The sequence below is a fragment of the Phoenix dactylifera genome, chromosome 2 (genome assembly GCF_051530095.1).
Source record: "Phoenix dactylifera cultivar Ajwa chromosome 2, Ajwa_hap1_PhDact_Kaust_v1.1, whole genome shotgun sequence".
In the NCBI taxonomy this organism is placed as follows: Eukaryota; Viridiplantae; Streptophyta; class Magnoliopsida; order Arecales; family Arecaceae; genus Phoenix; species Phoenix dactylifera.
Genome location: NC_143191.1, coordinates 33,280,750 through 33,305,432, shown reverse-complemented (window position 1 = coordinate 33,305,432; position 24,683 = coordinate 33,280,750). Strand labels below are relative to the sequence as shown.

The 24,683-nt window shown below is 37.4% G+C and overlaps 1 protein-coding gene across 4 annotated transcripts; it reads right to left on the bottom strand.

Moving 5' to 3' along the window:
• Nucleotides 1–440: 440 nt before the first annotated feature.
• Nucleotides 441–24,377, bottom strand: EMB25 (DEAD/DEAH box helicase). Of its 4 annotated transcripts, none has more exons than XM_088715985.2 (16): nucleotides 23,789–24,377; nucleotides 22,207–22,382; nucleotides 19,950–20,063; nucleotides 19,404–19,512; nucleotides 19,226–19,312; nucleotides 16,867–16,985; nucleotides 13,215–13,386; nucleotides 12,441–13,040; nucleotides 12,074–12,352; nucleotides 9,745–9,951; nucleotides 6,279–6,635; nucleotides 5,502–5,738; nucleotides 4,472–4,692; nucleotides 3,206–3,305; nucleotides 2,960–3,106; nucleotides 441–788 (listed from the first exon to the last, which is right to left on the bottom strand). In XM_088715985.2, exons 1-16 carry the CDS (start codon nucleotides 24,272–24,274, stop codon nucleotides 690–692), a joined length of 3,510 nt encoding a protein of 1,169 aa, XP_088572111.2. In that variant the 5' UTR covers nucleotides 24,275–24,377; the 3' UTR covers nucleotides 441–689. The 4 variants fall into 4 exon arrangements, with proteins under 4 accessions (XP_088572111.2, XP_088572114.2, XP_088572115.2 ...); XM_088715988.2 differs by lacking the exon at nucleotides 23,789–24,377 and adding an exon at nucleotides 20,552–20,643 and having other exon boundaries at nucleotides 22,207–22,348; XM_088715989.2 differs by lacking the exons at nucleotides 22,207–22,382; nucleotides 23,789–24,377 and adding an exon at nucleotides 20,360–20,481.
• Nucleotides 24,378–24,683: the final 306 nt, after the last annotated feature.

Sequence of the window (24,683 nt, the reverse complement as noted above, 5' to 3'; positions counted from 1 at the left end):
ATGTCCGACAAAAAGGCTGACGCAGGAGAAAACCTCGGCAATAGATAGATTCGCTTGCAAACAGAGTGAGAAGGAATAACCAAAAGGTCATTCGTGCCATTCTTAACATGCGGTATGAATGTGGATGTGGATATTTGTATCTCCTGTCTGAGTTATTTTTGAGATGGAAGAAATGTATATCCTTTGGAATATGATGGTAATTCAGTCGAATTCATTTAACAGATTCAAGCATGATACTAGTGATTGAGAGCAGATATTAGCTGCATTTCTTTTTTCTTACAAGGAACTAGCAAATAAACGTAAAATGCAGACAAAATACAGCTCATAATCAAGATTTCCGTTTGCCAACAGTAGCTGGAAAATGAGAAAGGTGAATGCTGATTTGTTACTGCAGTTGCAAGAAATGGTAGCTCCCCAAACACACAAACACACACACAGAGTGAGACTGAAAATATTTGTCATTTTGATTTCTCTGAGTCCTACTTGTAAACATATAGGAAAAATGGTGAATGTGGAGAAAAAGGACTGCACCCTTTAACCTACCAACACTCCCTTGGGCTCTAAAAGAAACAAGGAATTTGGCTGCTTTATCTAAGGTATGCAAGATTTTTATATACAGTATAACATACAAAAGCACCAAGAATATATAGAACATTAATATATCATTTGCAGCATATGCACTATGCAGTTCATCCAGCAAGCTCATTTATTGGCGCACGGTCCATGACATTGGATGCAAGTAACGCATTGTTCTGGAGCAGTGGATCGATATCAGGCAATTTTGGAATCTGGAAAAGATTGTACAAATAATTCGAAAGTCAGAGAGTAATGCATATAATAAAGGCAAGCAAATTGTGATGACTAAGAAATTAAAAGAGGATTGTTTAAAAACATGTCACTGGATCATAAGCAGCAGCTGGACAGCACCTGATCAGGGTGTACAATTTTCACATTTCCCTCAGACCTCTGTACAAGTGGATTTTAAACTTTATTGGAGTTGATGTGGTTTTGGTACAGCTGAGGTTTTTTATGGAAGATAAATGCCTTTGCGTAGTAAAATCCAAAGCTTTGTTATATATATGTTTTAAGATGTATAAATCCAAAATCTCAAGTAGGTATATTGGTCGTTTGTATATGCTTTGTTGCCTTGTTTTCCTTGAGGATTTGAACGCCAAATTTCTGCACCGAACACACTAACCACAAACATTGTCATCCTATAGAGGTTAGAACTAAGATATCTTGATTTATATAATCTTCCTACAATTTCATGGTATAAGCAACCAAAAATACTTTTAAATGTCCGTGCTACTTACAACTCTGTTGATGTAAACTAGATACAAATCTGCCATAAATTTTATCATGAATTATGAGTTTATTTGTATTGCTAATACATAAACATACTTTTGTCATGTTAACTTTATGATGAAAAAACTTAAAATAGTTAGCGCACATTTTAAATATCAACCAAGACAGACATTTAGAATTATTTTTGATCCTAGATTTCTGATCATCAGTTCATAAATCCTTATTTGTGTTAAACATGTCTATATAGCAATTTAGATTATGTTTAAATAAAACATTGAATCATGTAGTGTACCTTAGCTTGCCTTTTATGAGCGTCTTTTTGGTCCTGGTGCATGCCAAGATTCCATATATTGTGACATGGTACATGTAACCTTAATCAGCATGGGCACGATTCATGACGCTTTAATCTTTGCCAATTAGAGCAGGGATTCTTACCCTTACCCTCCTGGGCTTGAGGGCAAGAGAAAATAAGGTGATTTGCCATAGGGAGTTGGAGGGAGGGTGGGAAAAGAACACTTGCTAGAGAAGCCCAAAGGGAGTTGGGTGCTAGGGCATGTGAGCTATATACTCCCACTCCCTCCGGTCTTCTTTCTCCCCCTCTTTTCTCCTTCTAGGTGAGATGTACTCGTGAGAAACAGAAAGAAATGCAGAACCAGGAGCTCGAGGGAAAAACTTGAGTGTAAAACTTGAGTGTTGCAGCTTCAGGCCTTGGAGGCTGGCCATATGAAGCTGGCCTCAGGGCTTTCTCATTATATATGCTATAACATATGAGAGCACGATTTCTATGTTATAATCCAATGTCAGGTTATGCCAACAAATGAAGAGGGAGATGATGATAAGGATGCAGCCACACTTATTTTATGAGAATAACTTATGTAGTTTGTAAATTTAACAGAGTGAATACATGAAAATCTGTATGCACAGGGGCATGGATGATGATGATAGTGGCGGCGGCAGCGGCGGCGATGATGATACAATCTAAAAATCCAAAAGCGCTGACAATCTAAAAGTCCAAAAGTGCGTGGATATGTTGCATTAGTTTCTTGGACTTGCCATCTGATTGGGTTCCTACAGCAGATCTGGTTGCTGGGATCGAATCTGTTCTTCCTGTAGAGCTTTTTGTTTTCTTAAAAAGCCAGGAGGGGATTTGCACATTTAGACACAGTATGATTCAGGTGTGACTCGAGGTTTTTAAGAAGGTTCTTGGAAGTAGTATGATTTGTGAAGATTCTGATGATATCAGAATCTGGCTTTGATGAATGGAAAGTTGGTGTGTTCTGTCACTCTGTGACAATTCTAGTGATCTCAAAGAAACTTTTTATAAATTTTGCTCTGACATTATGGACTGATTCAGCATCATATATGTAATTAAGGCCTTGCATGGAACTACCCTGGTAATTAGGATCATCAAACATCAGAAAATGAGGCATCAACATAATTGACTTCCTATCATGAGAGGAAAAGATTATGAATGGGTCCAACATCATAATTACCGGCTCAAAAGTTTATATGAAATTTGAACGGTTTGATCAAAAACTAATAATATATTGAAATGCCAGTAAATTTCAGCTATCCTGTCATTACATATATAAATAACTGACTTGGAAATTTGAAAAATCAAAACACAAAGAAAACTTCAACAAAATATTCATACCTGAGCTAGTAAATCAATGGTACGTCTTAAAAGTCGAGCCAGATCTCCCTCATCCATAGCACAGTCCATCGTTATTTCTCTCCAAGTTAAACCAGAGGCCCAAGCTTCAACCATTCCAGAAAATTGGCTGTCTAATTCACAAAGTATCTGTAAAATATGATCAGAAAGGATAAGAAATTAATAGATTTTAAGAACTAACTCAAATGTGATAAGAAGAAAAAAAATGATTGTAAATTCTTTACCAACCTTTACCCCATACTTCCCTTGTATCTGTATAAGAGAGTTTCTCTGCTCCTCCAAATGGTTGATAACATCAATTACAACAGAAGATGCTTCATATATATAGCTGCAAACATGGATGTATAGTCAGGCTTAATAACATGATAATATATGAGTACTCTTCAAATTATCAACCACAATTAGACTAAAGTTCATGCAAGCAGGAAGCATTCACATCAGATACACAATGTAAAATATGAATGACTCTGTTCCCTTAAGAAAGTACATAAAATCACAAAACAATTATTATCAACAAGTCAGCATATGATCATTTTTGTTTTTCTCCTTGAAATGGAGATGTTAATGTATTTGAGGGCAAACTTTTCCAGAAGGTGGCTTATTGCAGATTATTGCTAAGTTTCATTTCATTATTCTAGTACATGAGAAATGGATCTGGAACTAATTAACTAGCTTTCTTTTCTTTTCTCCTGGCAAAAGAATTTCTCTCGGAAATCATGATGAAATTTGGCCCTGTAATATATCTGACTGCTGAAAGCTTGTAACCCCTGGTCTCAAGATTGTACATGGTTGTCTTCCCACTATTCAGACATTACAAGAGCTTTTTAATTAGTTGGATGGAAGGTGTTTATGTTTTCAGTTGTTGGAACTTTTCTTTTTGGCCTGACAATTTGTGACCTACATTATCGTTCAACCATCATTAACTCTCATCAAGGATGAAGAAAAGGTTATCATGATCCCGTGGGAGTATAAATCTTGTTTTGCCAGACTACCTTCTTGCGGCTCTTTTATGTATACTAGTTATTTTTATTGTCCAGTCACCTTTTGTACTTGCTTTGCTTTATTTCTTATCTCCTTTCCAATTGATAAATGCAAAAGGCTTTTCCCTGGGCCTTTTTGGTGTTCTCTTATGGATCAAAGCTTCATGCATTATTATCCCTCTTCTTGGGGTCCTCAATTGTCAAAGCATGCCACTGATTATCCCTAATATTCAACCTCTACCCAAGCGATATATCCTTCGTGGATTTTCCTAATCCAAGCCTTAGACATCTTTCTATCTTTGTTATATACTCTCACCATCTTGTCATTCATTTACCTTCCTATTGAGCCTTGTATTCTTTATGACATGAGCTGCTGCAAAAAATCTGAGTTATTGTTGCACCTCAATAATGAAACTTAAGGGTTTCTGTCAATACATAATGCTAAATGTAACAAAGCATGCTCCTCAAAGAAAGTCAATATCAATTCAGCTTTGTTTTGCACAGAAAAAAATACCTGTTGCTCTTCCAGGGCCGAATTTTAATTCCTTCTGATACTAGACTTCCACACACTGCTGCAAGTTGTGAAGGTTTTAGATCTAACAAGACCTTATTTCTAAGGACCATAGCAAGCCAGAGTTCATTTTCCCCTCGGATTGCTGCTGCCGTTTCACCTAAAGGGTATATCACATGAGTGTTGATATCTAATGCTCTCACTTCTTGTATTACTTGGCTGATCTGATACATAATACAAACAGTAATGCAGTATTAGAAATCATATATAAAGAGAACCAAGAAAACAAACTCATTTGCCAAAGCAAATTTTAATTCCAGATAATAATAACCATCAACTATGTTCTATAACAAGTGAGAACTGAACTAAAATCAAATTGGATGATTTAAGATTAAATTCATTCTGGTTTTCATTGAGCACCTAGATGCTTGTGGAAGGGCAATTTTGAATCCAACACCTAGAAGGGCAGCCATCAACCCATACAGTCCTTTGTCAACCATGATGTCCAAACGTCAGTTGAAGTTTGATGTGGCTCATTATGCAACTATGTGAGTGACTTCGGAGTCTTGAAGAGGTTGTATTTCTTATGGAAGTCAGACTTAGCCAGAAAGTCCAACACATATTAGTAATGGATACATCATACATCTTATATCTGACACAACCATTATGTGCTAGATTGTTGTTGCAAATGAATTGGAAAAAATATATATATATATAGGCACGCAAAGACTTAAACACATTTTAGAAGCTACCCACTAAACAAAAGTACAGATACTAGTATGTCACTAGGATGATTTTCAATCCCTCAATATGAAACAATCAAGAAGCAAGGACAGAGTCTTTGATCTCTGTTTTCGAACCCCAACTGCCTCATATCTGCAAAAAATTGATTGATATGTAGAAGATACTAGTGCTGGAAGCAAGTTGCAGCCAGAAATAGTGCATTTGCCTTCGTTACATGAATTTGAGTTTCAATGATAATAAACAACAAACTCAGTATTCAATAAAGCAAAGAGTTAATAAGCTGATATACCTGTAGAAACTCCTTCCAACCTGTTGGTTCAATCTGCTCTATTCGCCTAGTTAAACGTCTGGATCTAGCCTCCAAGAGTTCAATCTTTTCTTTTGTATAGTTTGTCATATCTATGATTTTTTTAAACTCTTTGAATCCTTTGGTATTTGTTAACTTTTTCTTCAGACGTGAAACTTTGCCTCTTTGCTCCCTGTAACATTCCACAGCATCTTGATATGCCTGGGACCAATGTCTAACCTAGAAACAACAAATAAGGAAGCTCTCTAAGTATCAAAGATAGAGCTCAAATCTTTCTCGATTTATTCTTATCTGAATCTCCACAAAAAGGTAGTGATCTATAAAAATCTAGATAATCAGCAACATCCAAAACATATCAAACTTGAATAGTTCATAGACTAAAAGATTAGGTGATTATTCTAAAATAGAGTGAGAAAACAAAAGCCCTCGGTGACTTATATAAGAGAAATTTTAAGAAAGTCTATTTATCATTAAAATTCAAATTTTATCACCATTTATGACATAATAAAGTTGTTCCAATTACCACAAGACCTTGGGTAGCTTATAATAAATCATAAGTCATATCAAATGAAAACGAGAAACTTTAAGAAACACTAATTTCTTTACTATTATGAAAAACTATAGCTTGTTTGGGCTGTCTCCAAGCATTCGGAGTCTGCAGTTAATCTTTGAATATATAATCAATCACTTTAAACATCACCAATTATCTTTATTTGGAATAAAGAAATAATGAGATTTAACGCAAAAATGGATATAAACCTCGTCATCTTCTGAAAGGCTACTCAATATCGGAACATTGAGACTCCATGACCATGTATCTAGAGATCCTTCCATGCACCATAAGGATCCGAATTCAGAACCTGCAAGCTTTTCCCATTGCAACTCTTCTTTCATGAGAAGTGCCCTCAATGTTTCTCGGGGTAGTAGATCACCATCAACTAAAGAGGCATTGGGCAAACCTGTCTTGTATACCATTCTTACCCATTTTTCTGTAAAGAGATACCACGAGTTATCAGAACTTAGAGCCACATAATAAGCTGGCTCGCTATCATTTTGGTCCCTCACACCTCCAGAATCAATCTCTGTAGTGTCAGCAACAGAATGACCTGACTGAACCTGTGTATCCATCACTATATGAGAACTAAAAATTGATTTCAAAAGGAAAAGGCCAACTGAGATGCAATGAGACCAAACAAAAAGAAAAACTCAATATAGAAATCAACATAAAAGTGCTGATGGTATCAAGCATTTAAGTGCCTATTGCAGATGAAATTGATAAACTTCCACAACACCATTAGATGATCATACATCACAGAAAAGAATTTGATATCTATGTAGTAAGATTAAAGTGTAGATATCGAACTTGATGATCCATATCTAAAATAGAAGCACCAGCAGATAGGGTAAATAGTAACATGAGTATCATTATATGGATAAATAATTTATCACTCTTCCACGGAGGCGGTAAATATCAAGCAGTTCATAATGAAAAATATAGATGCCCAAACATTTGTTTTCAGCCTATTGTTAGGAAGGCAAAACCGATTGCAGTTGAGCTGGCAAAGGAGTTCATATGAAAGAAGTCCAACATTCTTGGCTCGTCTCTTTCCACCTTGGTCATCTCATAGTGCAATTAGAAAAGGTAACTTGGCGATGATGCAGATTTGCATGCAGGATGCATTGATAAAATCCCCATTAATTTTAATGTAGGAGCATGTGCAAGAGCATCAATTGCCAATTTTTTCCAGCAGAATCCTATAAAATAGGACTTGAACAGACAATCTCATTCCTCCAAAATATAAAACCTGCCAACTAGCTAACACACTTCTTGCAAAAAAAGAATGCAAAGCAATATTATAAGCTTTGTTTTTCGAAACACCATAAAATTATAACAAGATTAACCTTGGAAACTGACCAAGTATAGGACTAGGCACTGGCACAGTCAAACTGTGCCCAGTGCCTCACCAGCATGTAAGGTTGTAAACAAGCCAAACGTGAGTAAGCTAGCCTTCAGCACAGATCTCCTCATGGTCAGCCTGAGAAGAATCAGCTCTCAGCTCAACTCGGCCTTTGCTCCTTTATGCAGAAACAGCTTGACCTTGGCTTAGGTTCAAACTTAGGTTTCTTCTCAAAACTATCCACCTCCTTTACTTCTCTCTCCCCCACAAATAATGGGGATGGGAGGCCAGCAAAGTTCATGACCAAAAGATGCCACAATGGCTGATGCTTATATGGGCAAGATCTTTGTGAGGCACCGAACAAAGGAGCTTTTCTACTAGATCAGACCTTGGCAGAGGATATGGGACCTTAAGGCCTGGATGACAGACGTAAAGAGGGCAAAAGTAGAGCTGACAGCCTGCCTCGGATACTCAAGATGGTGGTGAAGGAGATTTCATGGAAAATGTGGCAGTGACAATGTAGGTGGATGAGACAAGATTGAGATTAGAAGCAAGTTTCAGGTGATGGAGAAGGAAACAGAGGTTGAAGGAGGCAGAAATCCAACATATTAGAGCTTGGAGGTGGAACTGCTACTGCAGTCACTGTCAAGGGTTTGAGAAGTGATAGATTGGGAACAGGATCCAGAGGCTTTCTTCCCTTGATCTAAACAATATCTTATCTGATGGCTGCAATTGTGATATAGTAAGTAAACATTGCAGCTGTTGGATACTATCTGACAGTTAAGGTTAACACTTAATCCAAAAACATTTTGGTATTAAAATAAATATAAAAGTATTTACAAATGGTACATGGGTAAGTAAATATATTTATTATTTATTTATATTTTGAGCCATATTCAGCAGTATATAAGCAAGCCTAGACTAGCTTGTATTCGGATCTCTCTCTCGCTCGCTTGCTCGCTCAAAATCCTAGCTCTTATTCAACTCATTTAATAATCAATGGGCATGTATGAAGCTGAAAGCTGAACATGAGCACCCCATAAACAGCTCATTTGTTTCACAGTCCTACCAGCACACAGCACAACTGCATGCCAAGTTGATGCTAACGTATATGTGCCAATACATGTGCTATGCCAGTTTGTGCCAAGCATTAGCAGAGCATGAACTATGCCAGTACTGCACCAGCATGGCACAAGCAGATAATACCTACTCCTTGGAACCAACAATTTCTTAAAATTGTTTAAAAGCATGTTTGAGAATAGCAAAAGCAAGTTACAGAAAAAGTTCAATGTAGTTAAAAGGACACCAAAAGAAAAAAAAGAGGAGATGTTGGCATAGATGATCTTGCAATATACACAAGGAGAGCAGACTGATATCATTAGCACATTTACAAGTAAATAGAAAATAAAATAAATTAAAAAAACGACAAATCACCATTACTCAAAAACCAAAAACAAATTTTCTGGGACAATGTAAGTTTCACACCTGAACAATTATGTTCTTAAGATAAGATTTGCATAACCAAGAAAGGAAATTTCAACCAACAAAATAATTGAAAGGAATCATCTCAAATTCTGCTACAACCTGACTGAACTGTGAAAGTCTCTCTTCTAGGATCACTGGTTTAGTTCTGAATTGCTAGATAACATAACATGTGATGCAAATAGTATTGGTGTGGGAATATAAAAATATAAAAAAAAAATCATGGGTTAGTGTCATTGTTACTTGTCTAAATCAGTTCTACAGCAGAAATCTGGAGTCAAATTAATGCTCTTGGAAGTTGGAAGTCAGTTAGTAATTCAGTCTTGTTCTCTGTGAAAGGTATAGAAAATGTAGTGTCTGGTCTTCTAAATTGAATGTATTTAATGTTGGTGTCTTCTAGGCTGACTAGAGTAAATACTTTTTATTTCCAATGTAAGTCCATTATTAAGGTGACTGCTTAGGAGTCTATATAAAGGATTTGTAAGGGACATGTAAGGAATACAATAGAATTAATCTACAACAACTTTTCTGGACAGAACTTAGTTCTTTTCTTTACAAGGTTTTTCCCTTGATTTCCCTTCAAGAAATCCAGGCTCCAATTGGAGTATCTTTAAAGTGATCTTTCACTTTTCTTACTCTGATTTACTTTTAACATGTTTCATTTTTCATACCTTTTTTAAAAACCCTGATGCCAATGTTATCTTCACATGAGCACTCAAGAAGAAAGGTCGATAGTTTTCTATTATACTTTAATTTAGTATGGAAAGAAAGAAATATCTGCAACTTTTGGTAATTGCGGGCAGAGTGACTATAATTTCTAATGTTGTAAACAGAAAAGGACTCACCATATTCATGATCTTTGGAGCAGAAAAGGACTGGAGCTTTCCAATGTAAACAGCAGGGACCATGTGCTGAACCGCTTCCTTATCTTTATATTGCAAACACATAAATGAAAGGTGGTCATTTTCAAAATCTTGCAATACTGGTTTCCATGCAGCCATTCGCTTAAGTTCCATCTTTCGTCTGAGTTCAGTTCGCAGTCGTTTCTCTGCCTGAAGTATTACGCATGCAGTTTTAATGAAAATTTGAAAGTGAGTTACCAGCCCTAGCTTGATTTCACTCAAAAGTTCAAATTCATTCAACATACTGTAAATACAGCAAAATTCATAGAATTAGCAATGAAAAAAAAATGAATGGATAAAAAAAGGAATCAAAGGAAAGATTAGCTATTTCATATAGGCATGTTATAGTAAAATCAGGAAATCCAAAAAACAAGATTCTTAAAGCAAAAGGCAACACATTTGTGAACCTTTGGATGGACAATGAATACGAAGGCCCGCAGACTTGTTTTGGGTTTCAGTTTTGGCCAAGTCAAATATGCTTCAATTATCTCAGTTATTCCACTCTAGTTTTGTATGTTCAGTCAAAAAAATTAAAAAAGAATCAAAAATAAAGAATAAAAACTTAAAAAAATAAGTCAGAAATTATCAAACATTTTATATGCATCATGTTGTTTGGGAGTCCCAGGGTCTATGAAACCGTCCCGAACCACCTAGTTTGGGGTGTCCCAGGCCGTATCGGCAGCGGGACGATTCCACCATTGATACCGAGACGGCTCGCCAGAGGGGAAGAAGGAGAAGAGGAAAAAAGAGAGAGAGCGCGGGGAAGGGAGGGAGAGGGAGAGGGAGAGGAAGCAAGAGAGGCCGACCGAGGAGCCTCCGCAGGGAGGCGGAGGTCAGGGAGAGAGAGGCGGGGCTCCGCCTCCGGGCCTTGTTTCGAACGAAGAGGAAGCAACAGAGGCCAACCGAGGAGCCTCCGCGGGGAGGCGGAGGTCAGGGAGACACGGAGGCGGATCCCCACCTCCGTGTCTCCCCAGCTTCGGCCGGCCAGCCGCCCTCTTTCTCCCTCCCTCCCCTGCCCTCTCTCTTTTTTTTCCCTCTTTCATTCTCCCTCTCCCCTGCCGTAGAAGATGTGCTGGTACGAACACAACACGGCACGACGTGGGCCCGTACCGACTCGTCCTGCCGAGCAAGTGGTACGATGCCTGGTACCGGTTCCGCCGTCCTTGTTTGGGACCTTGAGGTATATTAATTCGATGGCTTTTTGATGAAACATTTAAAAACTAACAATTTCAAATAAAAGATTAAAATAACTTTTACATTATCTTATAGTTTGATATGTCATTGTACTATTAAATAACAACCTAACACATGACAAACTACAAGACTGAGATTTGTGCAGCAGAATAGTTAAAACATAAAACTTTATTAAATTTGAAAAATAAATTTAAATTTTTTAGGACCCAACATCATATTGCTTCCAGAGCTTTTTAGAACCCGCAGATTCAACTTTAATCTTGAGAAAGTGCTTATTTTAACTCGAAGAAATGAGGAAATGACAAGCATAAACTGTCTATATTTGGCTCTAAGTCAGTTTCAGCTGAAGCTAGAGGGCTAAACCTGATTTTGAATTCACTCAAAGTTTCAAACTGCCACTCACAAGTTTCAGTTTCGGTTTTTCAGCTGAAAATCAAATCCATGAAAAACACCTTGCATTAGTCAAAATAAAGTATCCTGTATCAGGCTCTTGAAGTGGTGATGATGTCAATAACATGGTTATTACCATGCAGTTATACATCACAGTCATCATTAATATTCTGTCATATATGTTAAAAACATCACTGTGACATGTTGTCGTTATGAGCATTATACTATCATTAGTCAAATATCAATTGGAGTTTAGGAATGCATAATATTGAAAGAAAGATGATTTACAAGGACAAACTGCCAACTCATCAACTTTGAAGAGGGTACTGTCAGCCAGTTGACAGAAAAATATGAAATAATCATGCAAACTTCAGGAAACAGCGTTTCAAGTGATGCCAAATTGCCAATAGAACAGACAAAGGGAAGGGGGAGGAAGTCTCACCATTGAAGGCACTTGATCCAAGATGCAGATCGATGGCAATTTAACTAAGCAATTGGAGTTGTAACAGGATTAGTAAATAGGGAGATCAAATCTGGAATCGACCAATCCAGTTTTTGTTTTGATGATATATTTATGTAATATTTATTTCAAATTGAAATAACCTAAATGATGTCTTATATACATTTATTCTGAACTGGTATTCATAAGCAGTGAAATTAGAAAACCAAATGGCAAAAACAAGGTTACCCTTAATTCCTCCTGCAGATTAGAAATCTCAGCATATTCTGTCATGGATAACTGCTCTTGGCACTTTCTATCAATTGCATCATCACTTATTTCCGAAGAAAGCAATTCAATTTCTTGCTGTATCTTCTTAAGCTCTTCTTTGGCAGCAAGCATGACATTATTACCAACATAATTGCCAAAACTTTGCTCCACCAGTTTCCTAGCTTCTTCTAAAGTTCGCCCAGAATGTAAAGCTTTCATGGCATCTGGCTCTTTTGGTTTACGAGTGAGTTTTACACCCTGTGAAAAGTTGAACAACACATTATATACAAAAAAGCATGAAGAACTGGTATATTTGTAGCAGGGAACATATAGATATTATACATACAGCAAGGAGATTCAAAACCATTCCATATGAAGCAGTAAATTGTGAGACAAGAGGTTCAAGCCCAGCAAAGAGAAGCTCACAGCACTCTTCAGCTCCTTCATAGGGAGTCTGAACAAGAACAACATGGCCCACTTCATCAATACCTCTCCGTCCAGCACGCCCTGCCATTTGGAATAGCTCATTTGGGCTTAAAAGTGTTCGTCCTGCTTCTGTCCTCTTGGTGAGAGAAGAGATTATAGCTGTTCGAGCAGGCATGTTGATTCCAGCAGCAAGAGTTTCAGTTGCAAAGACAACTTTAACAAGGCCACGCTGAAATAACTCTTCAATAAATGACTTCCATAGTGGCAAGCAACCAGCATGATGTGCAGCAACTCCCTGCAAAAGACCTTGTACAGCAACCTCTCTGACAGCATCAGGATATTGCATACGGAATCTCTTAAATTCCAGCTCAACTTCACTAGCCTCACACTCATCTAAAAGCTTGCAATCCTCAAGATACTGGACAGCAGCATCACATCCTCTTCTGCTAAATATAAACCAAATTGCAGGAAGCATATCCCTCTCCCTAAGGTGCCACAAGGTATCTCTGATCTGGGGAACCTGAACCATAAAAACATGGGAACAGAAAATAAGCATATTCCTCACTGCTTGTTTAAATAAATTTGAGCAAATGTTACACTGACTATAACTCCTTGCAAGCAACAGTCAAACTTAAAAAGAAAAACTAAAAATTCTAAAAAAGAAAGGGTAATCCAAGTAAAATAAAGATTATACTTGCGAACGGCGTATAGAGTTTATATCATTCTTTGACAATGGTGTCTGCTTTGATATACTAGCAACACCAAAACCTTGCTGAACTTTACCCATTTTATTCTTCCTTGTTTTGTTTCCATTGGATGGTTCTATTCTTGGGGCAGTCGGTTGTAAATGCTTAAGTGACAGCTTCCTGCGTTATCACAGACAGGAATAATCAGCTAAGCTTCAATTCGGACTTTACAGAAAAATGAACAGAAAAGTTATTTTAATTCACCTAACACAATAATTTCACAAGCAACTGGATCAGCTAAATCTGTTTGATATGCTAACCAGATGCATGACCTGGCATATAATTTAACAAGACAATGACAACTGGTATACAAACAGATATCACATTGCTAAGTTATTATGAAGAAAGGATCTAATTAAGTGTTTTTTTTATTTTTATGAACCGAAAGAGTTTCAACAGTAATTGCAGTTAGTTGCTTGAATAACAAGGAGAACATTTTCAGTCAATATATGTGAAATTGTGAGCACCCAAATAAATTATTACAGGATGGGCTCAAACTCAGTTTTGTTTATATTCATAAACTGATACTTCAAAATATAAAAGGAACATTTCACACTACTTACTCTTGAAAATACAAGATGGCCATCTTTTAGTGGCGTTTTCATCTTTTTTTTTCCTTTATAAGTTGGAGTTGGATGTCCTTGCAAATAATATAACTGATAAAAAAGAGGGAGATTTACATGCAAAATACCAAGTATTTACGTGCAAAATACCAAGTAGATTAGTTATGATGGTAGAATGTAAGTTTGGAAACAAATAGGCTGTTTTCTTGGTGGAGATAAGATTGAAACCTTTCTCCTTAGATCCACTCTTTGGACCAGCCTCCCTTTCACTTAGTGTAGAGACTAGAGACTATACCCATGAGGAACTGTATTTTATGCCAAACCACCAATCAGTCAGATCAAACTCATCCAAAGATATGAAAATGTAGCTGTACTCATCAATAGGTTATGCCACTAGTGTTTTAAATGTTGCAAGTTTTCCAAGAATAAAATATCAGCCCAGAATCAAGCCTAAGGATACATAAAAATGTTATTTTTATAGTTAGACATGGTTAAGGAGGCCATTGCCTAGTGCAATGGTAAAGGCTCGGGCTGGCAAGCATTTTGTGTGAAAAATGTCAAAGATTAGGTTTGTCCGTAGCTTGCCCCTCTTAGGACCCTAGGTTATTGAGGGCATAACTGAGTGTGGCCTTCCTTTTTTATATAGACACGGTTATTGGTTATTTGTCTTGCCATGCATTCTCCCCTTGTACCATATATGCCATTACGCACAACCCACAACCTAGAAGCTTCTTTCTCTATAAATAAAAGTTCTGTAATTTGGTTCCTCTTCTTTCAAATTTCTCCACCCATTTCTTGGAATTTTATATTTTCCTATAACAACCCGCAAGCCAAAAGGTTATTGCTTGGGGTCCTTGGCTTGCTTAAGTACCCAAGACCTTCTCAACACACATTTAATATGGAACTCAATGCACTTCAACAGATACTCATATATTCCCCCCCCCCAAACCCTGATCTTTTTGCCAAGGGAAAGCTTTAGTACAAACACCACAGCTGACTCATCGTTGACGCCAAAAGGCCTGTCCTGCAGTATCTCAAGCCACAGAGTCATAGATTGGGTTGCTGCATACCATTTATAATGATCCAAGAACTCACCCAAAAAGAAGGCTCACCAGAAGGTCATCGATTGGGGTCCTTGGCCTGCTTAAGTACTCAAGACACCCAATGTGGAACTTAACCCACAGCTAGACAAGTCCTCACATGATTTGGAACCATTTTCTATTTTCCTTTCTGCTTGTTTAATTACCCTCCTAACCTAATTTAAAACAAAGTGTTAAATAATCTAAATTTGAAATCAAATTCTGTTACAAAGTTCACGTTACAAATAGACTAGAGTTTAACTTTCTTCCAAAACTATCATCTGAACAAACAATTAACTTGAAAATTTTTTAGAACATAAACTACCTTTCAATATCTCCTTTAGACTACAGTACAATCAAATCATGAAGAAATAATCTCTTTTCTAGTTGTGCACCATTCCCTTACTCAAAATAATATCCTAGAAATGGAAATATAAATTATGATTTGTGGTTTAATCACGACTTATAAGTCACATCAACTTTCAAAACACTCCAGATAATTATAATTTAAATTGCAAATAGATAGGGTTTAACTGTATATAGTCCTAGAATGGGTGGGGAAAAAAGAGATCATCTAGTTATAGCATTTTTTCTGCAGTCTTAGTCTTGATTAATGGAAGTAAGATCATACCTTTTTATAAATATGCTAATTGTAACACCAGCGCTAGATGGGACCTGTTCTCCCTCATCTTCTTAACTCTACAGTCTTTTAACATGCAAAATTTTAGTCAATCCACCCACATATTAGGATCTTGTTTTGGTAATTGTGGATGCATTGGATAATGGTGTTGCATTCTTGAAATAACATTAACTGACAGATGCATTTTTCCATGCAATTCATTTAAAGTTTCTCTTGTTCAAGATTCCTTTTTCCCTCCCTTTGATTCTTCTCCTTGTTCAGCTAGCAGCCTGATGCTGGATTAAGGAGAAATCAATTTTTCTCTATCCTCATATTCTTCAATTTAATGTAACTTCAAAATCATATTACAACACAAGAAAAAGGAAAAAATGGACTTAGGACCAAGAATACCTTGTCTTGGAATAAGTATTCAAGCTGTACTGTTTGTGCGCACACACAAATATACATATATATAATGGAAAAAGCTTCAAAATAACATGGGAACAAGTTGATGGCATGACATAATCACAATTCAGCAAAGATTAAGTTAAATATCAGCATATGGTGAGATATAAGACTAAAATAAGAAACAAAGTTCAATGCAATTTAGAATAACTATATACATCTATCACGGACATCTTAGCAAGAGATACTGAAATGTACCAAGGCTGTCTATATGCCAAACTCTACAATACATGTAGGGCCCCTCAAACTGAGAGGAAGTCTTAGTACACTAGAGGTGAGGGAAGGAAGAACACACACACACACACACACACACACACACAGAGAGAGAGAGAGAGAGAGAGAGAAGCGTGCAGTTGAAGGAGGCTACTCGTTCCTCAAACTGAATATCAGAATTTACCTTCAAAAAGGATGCAGTATGCCAAAAATTTTGGAACTATTAACTATATGATAGGCAGCCATCTCCAACCAGGGCAACATCTTAGCAAGAGATACTGAAATGTACCAAGGCTGTCTATATACCAAACTCTACAATACATGTAGGGCCCCTAAAACTGAGAGGAAGTCTTAGTACACTAGAGGTGAGGGAAGGAAGAACACAGAGAGAGAGAGAGAGAGAGAGAGAGAGAGAGAGAGAGAGAGAGAGAAGTGTGCAGTTGAAGGAGGCTACTTGTTCCTCAAACTGAATATCAGAATTTACCTTCAAAAAGGATCCAGTATGCCAAAAATTTCGGAACTATTAACTATATGATAGGCAGCCATCTCCAACCAGGGCAACATATCCCTATCCCTGCCTTTACTCTCCCTGGTCTTTCCCAGGTTTGCAGGGATATCACATGGACATGGGATGAAAGTATTGAAAGAATGAAAGAATTACCTATTCATTCTGGTTCCTTTATCATCAAGAAGTGGTGACAGTGAATTCTTCAGCGAGAAGTGCCAATTCAGTGGAACTGGTCGTTTGGTTGATGTTACCAACTCAGTCTTACCATGAATCTAAATTAAATGACAAAAAGTAGATCAGAGTGAGATTAATTAGTATGCGTACAATGTTAAACTACCAAACAAATGAAAAGAAAAAGAACAAATTTTAAGATAGATTGTTCCTCCAATGTCATGTTTACATGATATAACTGAACATATAGATTAGATCAAGCCACAACAGGGACTATTTCCACAAAGTGGAAATGTTGATGAAGAAAAGGTACAGTGAATTGTTTTATGGTAACAGACAGGAAAATAAGGTAAAGCCATTGTTCCAGGTTGACTGGCTGAGAGTTTCATCATTTTGTTAAATAGAAGAGAAAGGTTTCTGAATAAGAAAGCAGGGTTGCTTTTTTTGATATAGATTGCTCAATATAGGAAACCTATAAATTAATAAAAACTGGGAAACTTTACAACATTTTCACCAAGATATAGTATTTCTTCAGACGGTTGTATGAAATAACTTCTGAAAATTAACAAATTCATATTCCATGGGTAAGTTTTGGAGGTTACCAACACTGGTTTTTTTTTTCTTTTCTCTACGAACACGACGGTTCCCTCCTTCCATCTTAATTTACATGGTTAACAATAGTCATTCCTAGCACAACTAATATAGATGGTAGTTCTTGCATGAAGGCCCCTGCTACAACTTGTGAAAGATTAGTTTCGAACTGAAAATGTGCAAGAAGATTCAGAATAAAGGAAAAGAGAGTAACAGAGAGAGGGAGAGAGAGCATTTATGCCAGCCCGACATTCATGCAATGTCTCAAAAGGGTGATGTAGCAGGTCGATGCCAATGTAAAGTTGTAAAACATCCAATATTCCAGCAAGGTGTGACCAGGTGTTCTAAAAGAGCCAATTTAACCTGTAAGCTCCATCAGATCATGGAAGTAGGCTGAGATTGACATTTTTATTTCAGGGCTAAAGGATGCAACAATATTCATCACTCAATTACTCAAACTTGTCAGATCTCATCTTACCCTTAAACTTTAAGTAACCATAACCATCTAGCCTTGTTTAAACACGCTTATGCGAGAGAGAGATAGAGAGAGAGAGTTTTGGTTGTTAGTATATTGTGAGCTCAAACCAAAATCCTCTCACATAAAAGTACATGGTGGACCATCTAAATTTAGAATCTAACGCTGTTAATAATTATCTACAAAGTAAAAAAATGTTTTATACGAAAGTATAAATGCCATGCAGGCCTCTTACCTATGCTTCAAATGTCTACAACAGGTAGTACTAGAACTCTGGTGTCAGTAGTCATTGTGGGGTATAGAAATAGAGGATCCACACTCATGACCTTCTGTTTGCACTTTTTGAAACATCTATAGACCACAATGCAGAGCTCAAAAAGTTCTAATGATACATCAGTAACATGATTCATTTGTCATTGACACTTGTTCATTTTGTGACCATTCAGAGCAAATCATTGATTTCTGGAATTAGGCATTTTGGTTTTTTTAGCCATGCAGATACTCAACTAAATGAACAACATAAATATCTATTTATCTGTATCTCCATTTACCTATCTATTTAATAGTCTCCATATACATCAGTTGTGAAAAATCTACAAGCATAGCTCTCATATCATGTCCAGAGTTGGAATCAAATGCCTCTTTAATAATCGGCACAAATCAGTCTGGCCATCAAAGGTTTGCCATACTGCTCTAGATACTTGATCAAGCGTACTTGAGAAGCAAAGAAGAAAATCAATAGAAACGACTTGTTGAGATTTTATAAGGTCTTCTGTTTTGGAATGAAATGAAAAACCTTTAACCATTATTCAATGGTGAGCAATAAAATTTCTCTTTGCAAAATCCATTTCTTTCATATTTAGAACTTGTAGCAAGAACTAATTTCGGACAATAGAAATCAAGAATGGTGAGAATAATGGGATATTGAGGTCATTAATACGCCATAAGTAGAACATTGGTTGAAACTCACTGATCACATTTTTTTTCTTTGGGAACAGACAAGAGGAAGCCCAGCCAAAATCAGGGTGAGGCTGGGATCAAGCCCAGGTCATTGGTATCCAACACTAGTGACTTTACCAACATAGCCAGATGGCACACTAACTCGCTAATTACTTAACAATTGAGAAGTTTATCTCAGCAAAGAGTCAAAGATATTTTGTAGCACAAACAAGACATAGGACAGAAGTATAGCATACATTGGAAAACTTATTTCACCAACTTACTATCAGTTATCCATTAGGGCAAACTGAATTTGACTGTACAAAAATCCATTACCTTCCCTATCCAACCTGCCAACTCGTCAGGATTTGCAACTGTTGCTGAAAGACATATAAGCTGGACTTCCTTTGGACAATATATAATCTGAATTATTTGAATGATGGTTAGCCAGTTTATTCCAATAATTAATAGTACAGTTGATGACAGGTGAGCTAAGGATGAAATATTTACATACTATCTCTTCCCAAACAGTGCCCCGAGATATGTCGCTAAGATAGTGCACTTCATCCAAAACAATCACATCAACACGAAACAACCTACTCTCAGTAGAAATCATACCAACACTGGAAAAAATAGAAATAAGAAAGCACTTACATCATCATATTGTTCATAAAAGTGTAGGGGCAGAAATAATTGAGCTAACAAAGTCCTAAAAATGATATAACAGTTATCCATCAAATATTATTCCAAGCCAATATTTCTGCTGCATCATTTCCTTATGTATCGCAGATATCACAAATCTTGATTTTAGCTACCAGCAGGAGGCGTTCTAAACTTCTAATGTTTCAATTATGTTATGGTTCCTTGAAAAAAGAATTGCTCAAAGCATATTTTTCTCTACACCAATGATCTTGTATTCTAAATGATAATTATAATGCAGATCAAGATTTTTGCTACATATAGAAATATAGCAGGCATCTTGATCTCTTGATTTTAATGTAGCACATATTGATGCTACATCATACCCCATAAAACATGAAGTAAAGCCTCAACCAAGTACCTTTGGTACAGCATGTTACGCAAAATCTCTGTTGTCATGATTAGTATCCGGGCATCTTTGTTGACAGCAGAATCTCCAGTTAGAAGGCCAACATTATTTTCACCAAATGTCCTACTGAAACATTTGCAGGAAAATTGAGCAATATTTGGTATCAAAACATATATGAAAGAAAATATTAGATTATGCAGATAAGCGGCAAACAATCTGCTATTATGCATCTTAGATGTCAAAATAAAATTTGATTGTTTTCACAATCTTTATATGTGATGTGATACAAAGAAGAATTTTTGGCACAGTTGAAGAGAAGAAACAATTGACAGGCAAGGTTGCACCAGACACCAGAACACATCCTGGCTGTGTCCAGAATACTGTACTTAGACAAATGAATATTAGCAGATGGTCTGCTGCACCTTGCACTACCATATATCTGTTAAACCTGAACTCTGGGGAGCAAAACTTCAGGTTTGGTGCTGGCACAGCTCTTTAGCTTGTCAATCTACAACACCATCTGCTATGTCCCATCAACAGTAAAGAGACCAACCAATGATTTCATCATGAATATTAAATTTAGGACCATCCCAAGTCCCACTATCTATCATCACCTCTTCTAACCGACTCCCCAGCTCGTATGGATAACACAAAATTCTTTGGCCTAATCACTTGTGCCGCTTGGTCCTGCTCAAGCCTGTGAAATCTAATGAACAAGGACCATTAGTAGTCGAGGGGGGAATCAACTCTTGAAAGGGGCTTTTACTTTCAAGAAGACACAATTCTAAAACCATGGTAACTATGTAAAAGCTAAAAAGCAAAGTCTCAAGATGCAATGAGTTGAAGCTTACCAAAATTTTATTTCTTTAAATTCAAAAAAAAAACAAGAAATGCAAAATGAAATTCATTTGTAGCTGAGGAAAAATATGAAGCAAGTGTGCAGCAAATTTGAAGCATATCTAATAGAGGAGGAAATGGACTTTATTTTTATATGTATTAGTGGCAAAATTAGGGCTAAATGACATAAATCCATATTAAGGGATGGAATCCACATCTGCTTACAGTGAGTTATCCTATGAGTTGAAGCTTACCAAGATTTTATTCCATTAAATTCAAAAAAAAAGTCAAAGAAGAAAATGAAAAATGAAATTCGTTCGTAGCTGAGGAAAAATATGAAGCAAGTGTGCAGCAAATCTGAAGCAGATGTAACGGAGGAGGAAATGGACTTTATTTCAATATGTATCAGTGGCAAATTTGGGCTAAATGACATACATCCATATTAAGGGCTGGAATCCACATCTTCTTACAGCGAGTTATCCTATGGAGAAAAGGACCTAAGATTTCCTACCTAGCCTCCACAACTTTTTCTCCTCTAAATTCCATCCACTTATCTTTTTACCTTCATCTAACGCTGTCTTCTCCTCTCCTCCCTCTCTTCTTTGTACAAGTTTCCCTACAATGTATCAATCATTTTCCTTCTCTGGTTGTTTTGTCAATTCATCAACTTGACAATGCAGAATTCCACTGTTTTGCTGTTTTTGTTTAATAATGTTGGCTTTCAGATTACTTCCAAGTTTGGTCAAGTTACCCTCCAAACCAGCAATCTAAATTGGCATCTCTTTGGACCTAGAAAAGACCACATGTACAATGAGCATTGACCCCAGCAACAGAGCCAGGATTTGGACCATCAACAGATCTCCAAACAAGTCAAAAACTGGAGACATGCAATCAGTTTAAATTTCTCTTGTTTCTCCAACATGGGAAGGTAAAAATTATCTAGGAACAGATGTACAAGGGGCTAGCTAGCTACCTGAAATAAAAGACCTTAGGAAGTTAAATTAAAAATTATAATTGAATTTTGTTACCATGAGTAAAGGTTCCAGAAAATTGTCAGTAATTTTGCATATGGTTCCAGATAAGCGTATATAACATATAACAAGAAGCTAAAAGTTTTGGTTGCTTGACTTAGAGACCAGCTTCTGTTCAATATACAAAAGCTCATATAGAACAAGTATTTTTTTTCCCTTGTTTTGATGCATTATGCAGCCACTGTATTAGAATGGTGCTCCCAGACTAACACATGCCACTTACAAGAACTAAAATACATGCCTTAACCAAAAGGTAACATAATTCAAGCAGGCCATTGCTTGCATGCATTTTCTGATTGAATGATCACAATCATGTCATGATGAATGAACCTGCCAGCTAGCGACATATTAGGCATGCACATAGGCCACTTAAAACAGGGCCTGAAAGACAATGCAAATACCGAAAATCACGAAACTTCTGATTTGATAAAGCCTTCAAGGGAGTTGTGTAAAAGAGCCGCCTTCCTCTAGCAACTGTAGCTAGCGCTGCAGCTTCTGCAATTAATGTCTTCCCACTGCTCGTTGGTGCAGAAACTACAACAGATGAGCCTCTCAAAAAAGCTTGGATAGCCAAACGCTACACAAAATGCAAAAGAATTGGTTGGCAAGATGAAAAGGGAATCAGTACAGTTTGTGAACAAAATTTTTGCTTACAGTTAATGTCATCAAAACCTTAAGTTATAAAGACTTTAATTGAACCACAATACCATATCTCTATGGTACTTAATACCATAACATAGGTCATCAATATGAATACAACTCTTTTAACATGCAATTGTTGATTACTAGATGCCAAGATAGAGATTTATGGGGAGGTAGCAAAGGTCAAGGTTATAACAAGATCTCAGAAAACCTTATTAATCAGGGAAAAGTAAGAGACTTAACACAATTACTAGTATGACCCAAACTCTAGAACGTTCAGTAGTTTTAATAGACTTCTGTCAGGTAAGATGCCTATATGGGAGAAAGGGAGAGCAAAAAGTACCCATGAATCTCCAAACATACTGAAAGATGAAAATTCCAGACCACCCCCAATGCCTCATCTACCATGTGGCCCTTTAAAGGAACGTAGTGCGGAGACTGGAGAAGGATTCATTAAGTGGAATTCAAAGTCCAAAGTAATATGATAAGGCCCAGTAGGAGGTTGGTTGCTCTCAAAATAAAACCTGGGTTCACACTACACATTGTTTCATATATCCAATATATCTTACGATGAGAAGCACATGGTGAAGTAAATAAGCCAAAGAATATAGAGAGAGACTTAACACTTCATAAATTTTTCATCAGATTATTGACCCTCGCATCAGTAAGCAGGTTGCACAGCTAAAAATCCTATCAGACTGTCTCCATATATGTAAAATGTTTGATTTAAACTAGGGGATGAGCAGTAATATTTGTATAGAGTTTCAAGGTTTCATGTATCATAGAGTTCCTAGTTGCGTTGCTGGATTGGGTAACTTGTTTCAGGAGTAACCAAGTTGTCCTAGGCCTGCTCTTGTTGGTTTTGTACGCAGCCCCCTGCAAGATGGCAAGATAAGGAAGACTTGTGAATATGTTTATTAATTTAGACGTATCTTGTGATGGATTGTATGAGAATGCAAGGTAAGTTCCACCCTCTCCGAAGCTCTGTATTTTACCCTTCTAAGATCTCTCGAGGTTCCATCATAATCATGCAGGCACATTCCGAATTTGAATATGAATACATCAACAAAAATGCTTTTCCAGCATTACACTCCTATGACGAATTAGTCATGGTCAAAAATTTCTACAAACACAATTAGTTCGTTCTTTGTACAGCTTAATTCTCCAAGCTCGTTATTTTAAAATTCAAGAATAACTCTCGAGCGGTAATTATACTATTCTATTGCTCAATTTACATAAAACACATATTTCTGTAATACTTCAAGAAACGGACCATCATCAGTTCATCAAACTCATGATCCAAGAAAACAATTCTAATATTCAGAAAACAAGTAATCGAACCTGAAATTTGTCAATGAGGAAATCATATATGCTCGCGAGCTCCTCAAAATCGATGATTCCCTCACCAAACTCCCTCACCTCGGCGAGCAGCCTCTCCACCCTCTTCCACTTGTGCTCCTCGGACCAAGGCGAAGGGGTAGCCCCCGCCGCCGCCGCAAGCTGAGCAGTCCTCTCTCCTTCGTCCTCCTCCGAGGTTTCCACCAAGAACCCATCAACCTCGTACTCTTCCGCGGCCTCTTCGTCGTCGTTATCGTCGTCTTCGTCCTCGTCCTCGGGGTCGGAGAACTGCTTCTTGGTCGGGAAGCCGGAGCGCAGGGGGTTCCCGGAGAAGGGGACAAGAGGAAACCTCGCCGTGGAAGCTCCGGCAGCCGTGGGTCGGAAAAACCCTAGGGCTCCGAGGCCCCGGAGAGAGATGGGGGGAGGGAATGGGCGAGGGACGTAAGGTGAAAAGGGGGAAGAGGAAGAGGGTAGAGCGAGGGAGGGCATGGCAGGGAGAGGGAGGGAGCGGCCGAAAGAGCAGAAGCAAGGAACGCCTTAAATTCTTGGACTGGCTATCGCCAGTCCCACCACAACTCCCGAGTCCGACCGATTGACGATGTTATCAAAACCCCCTTCTGTGCCGAAAAGAAAAAACGACCGTTAGTTGAACCCAGAACGTGTCCAGTCTGGTCCGGCGCAAACCAGTTCCATGTTCAATTCTCTTTTGCAGTTAAATTACCCAGAAGGTGACCGTTATAATTCGCTTGCAACGTGGCACGAGTTGATTGGCTTAAACAGGTAGCGTCACACTACTATACCAACGGGTGGCAATACGCTGAGATGATATCTAAATCTAATAAATCATCTCTAATCCAACGTTAGTTACTAGGCTATGGCCTTTTCTTTTTTGTGATGC

Bases quoted from the DNA above. Each gene is read 5' to 3' on its own strand.
- EMB25 (XM_088715985.2), bottom strand. From the start codon at position 24,274: ATGCCCTCCCTCGCTCTACCCTCTTCCTCTTCCCCCTTTTCACCTTAC. The intron at 16,986-19,225 runs GTAATGGATTTT...CATTTAATTTAG, and splicing joins TGGCAGGTTGGATAGGGAAG to ATTCATGGTAAGACTGAGTT. The intron at 9,952-12,073 runs GTAACCTTGTTT...GTAATACTTCAG, and splicing joins ATCTGCAGGAGGAATTAAGG to GCAGAGAAACGACTGCGAAC.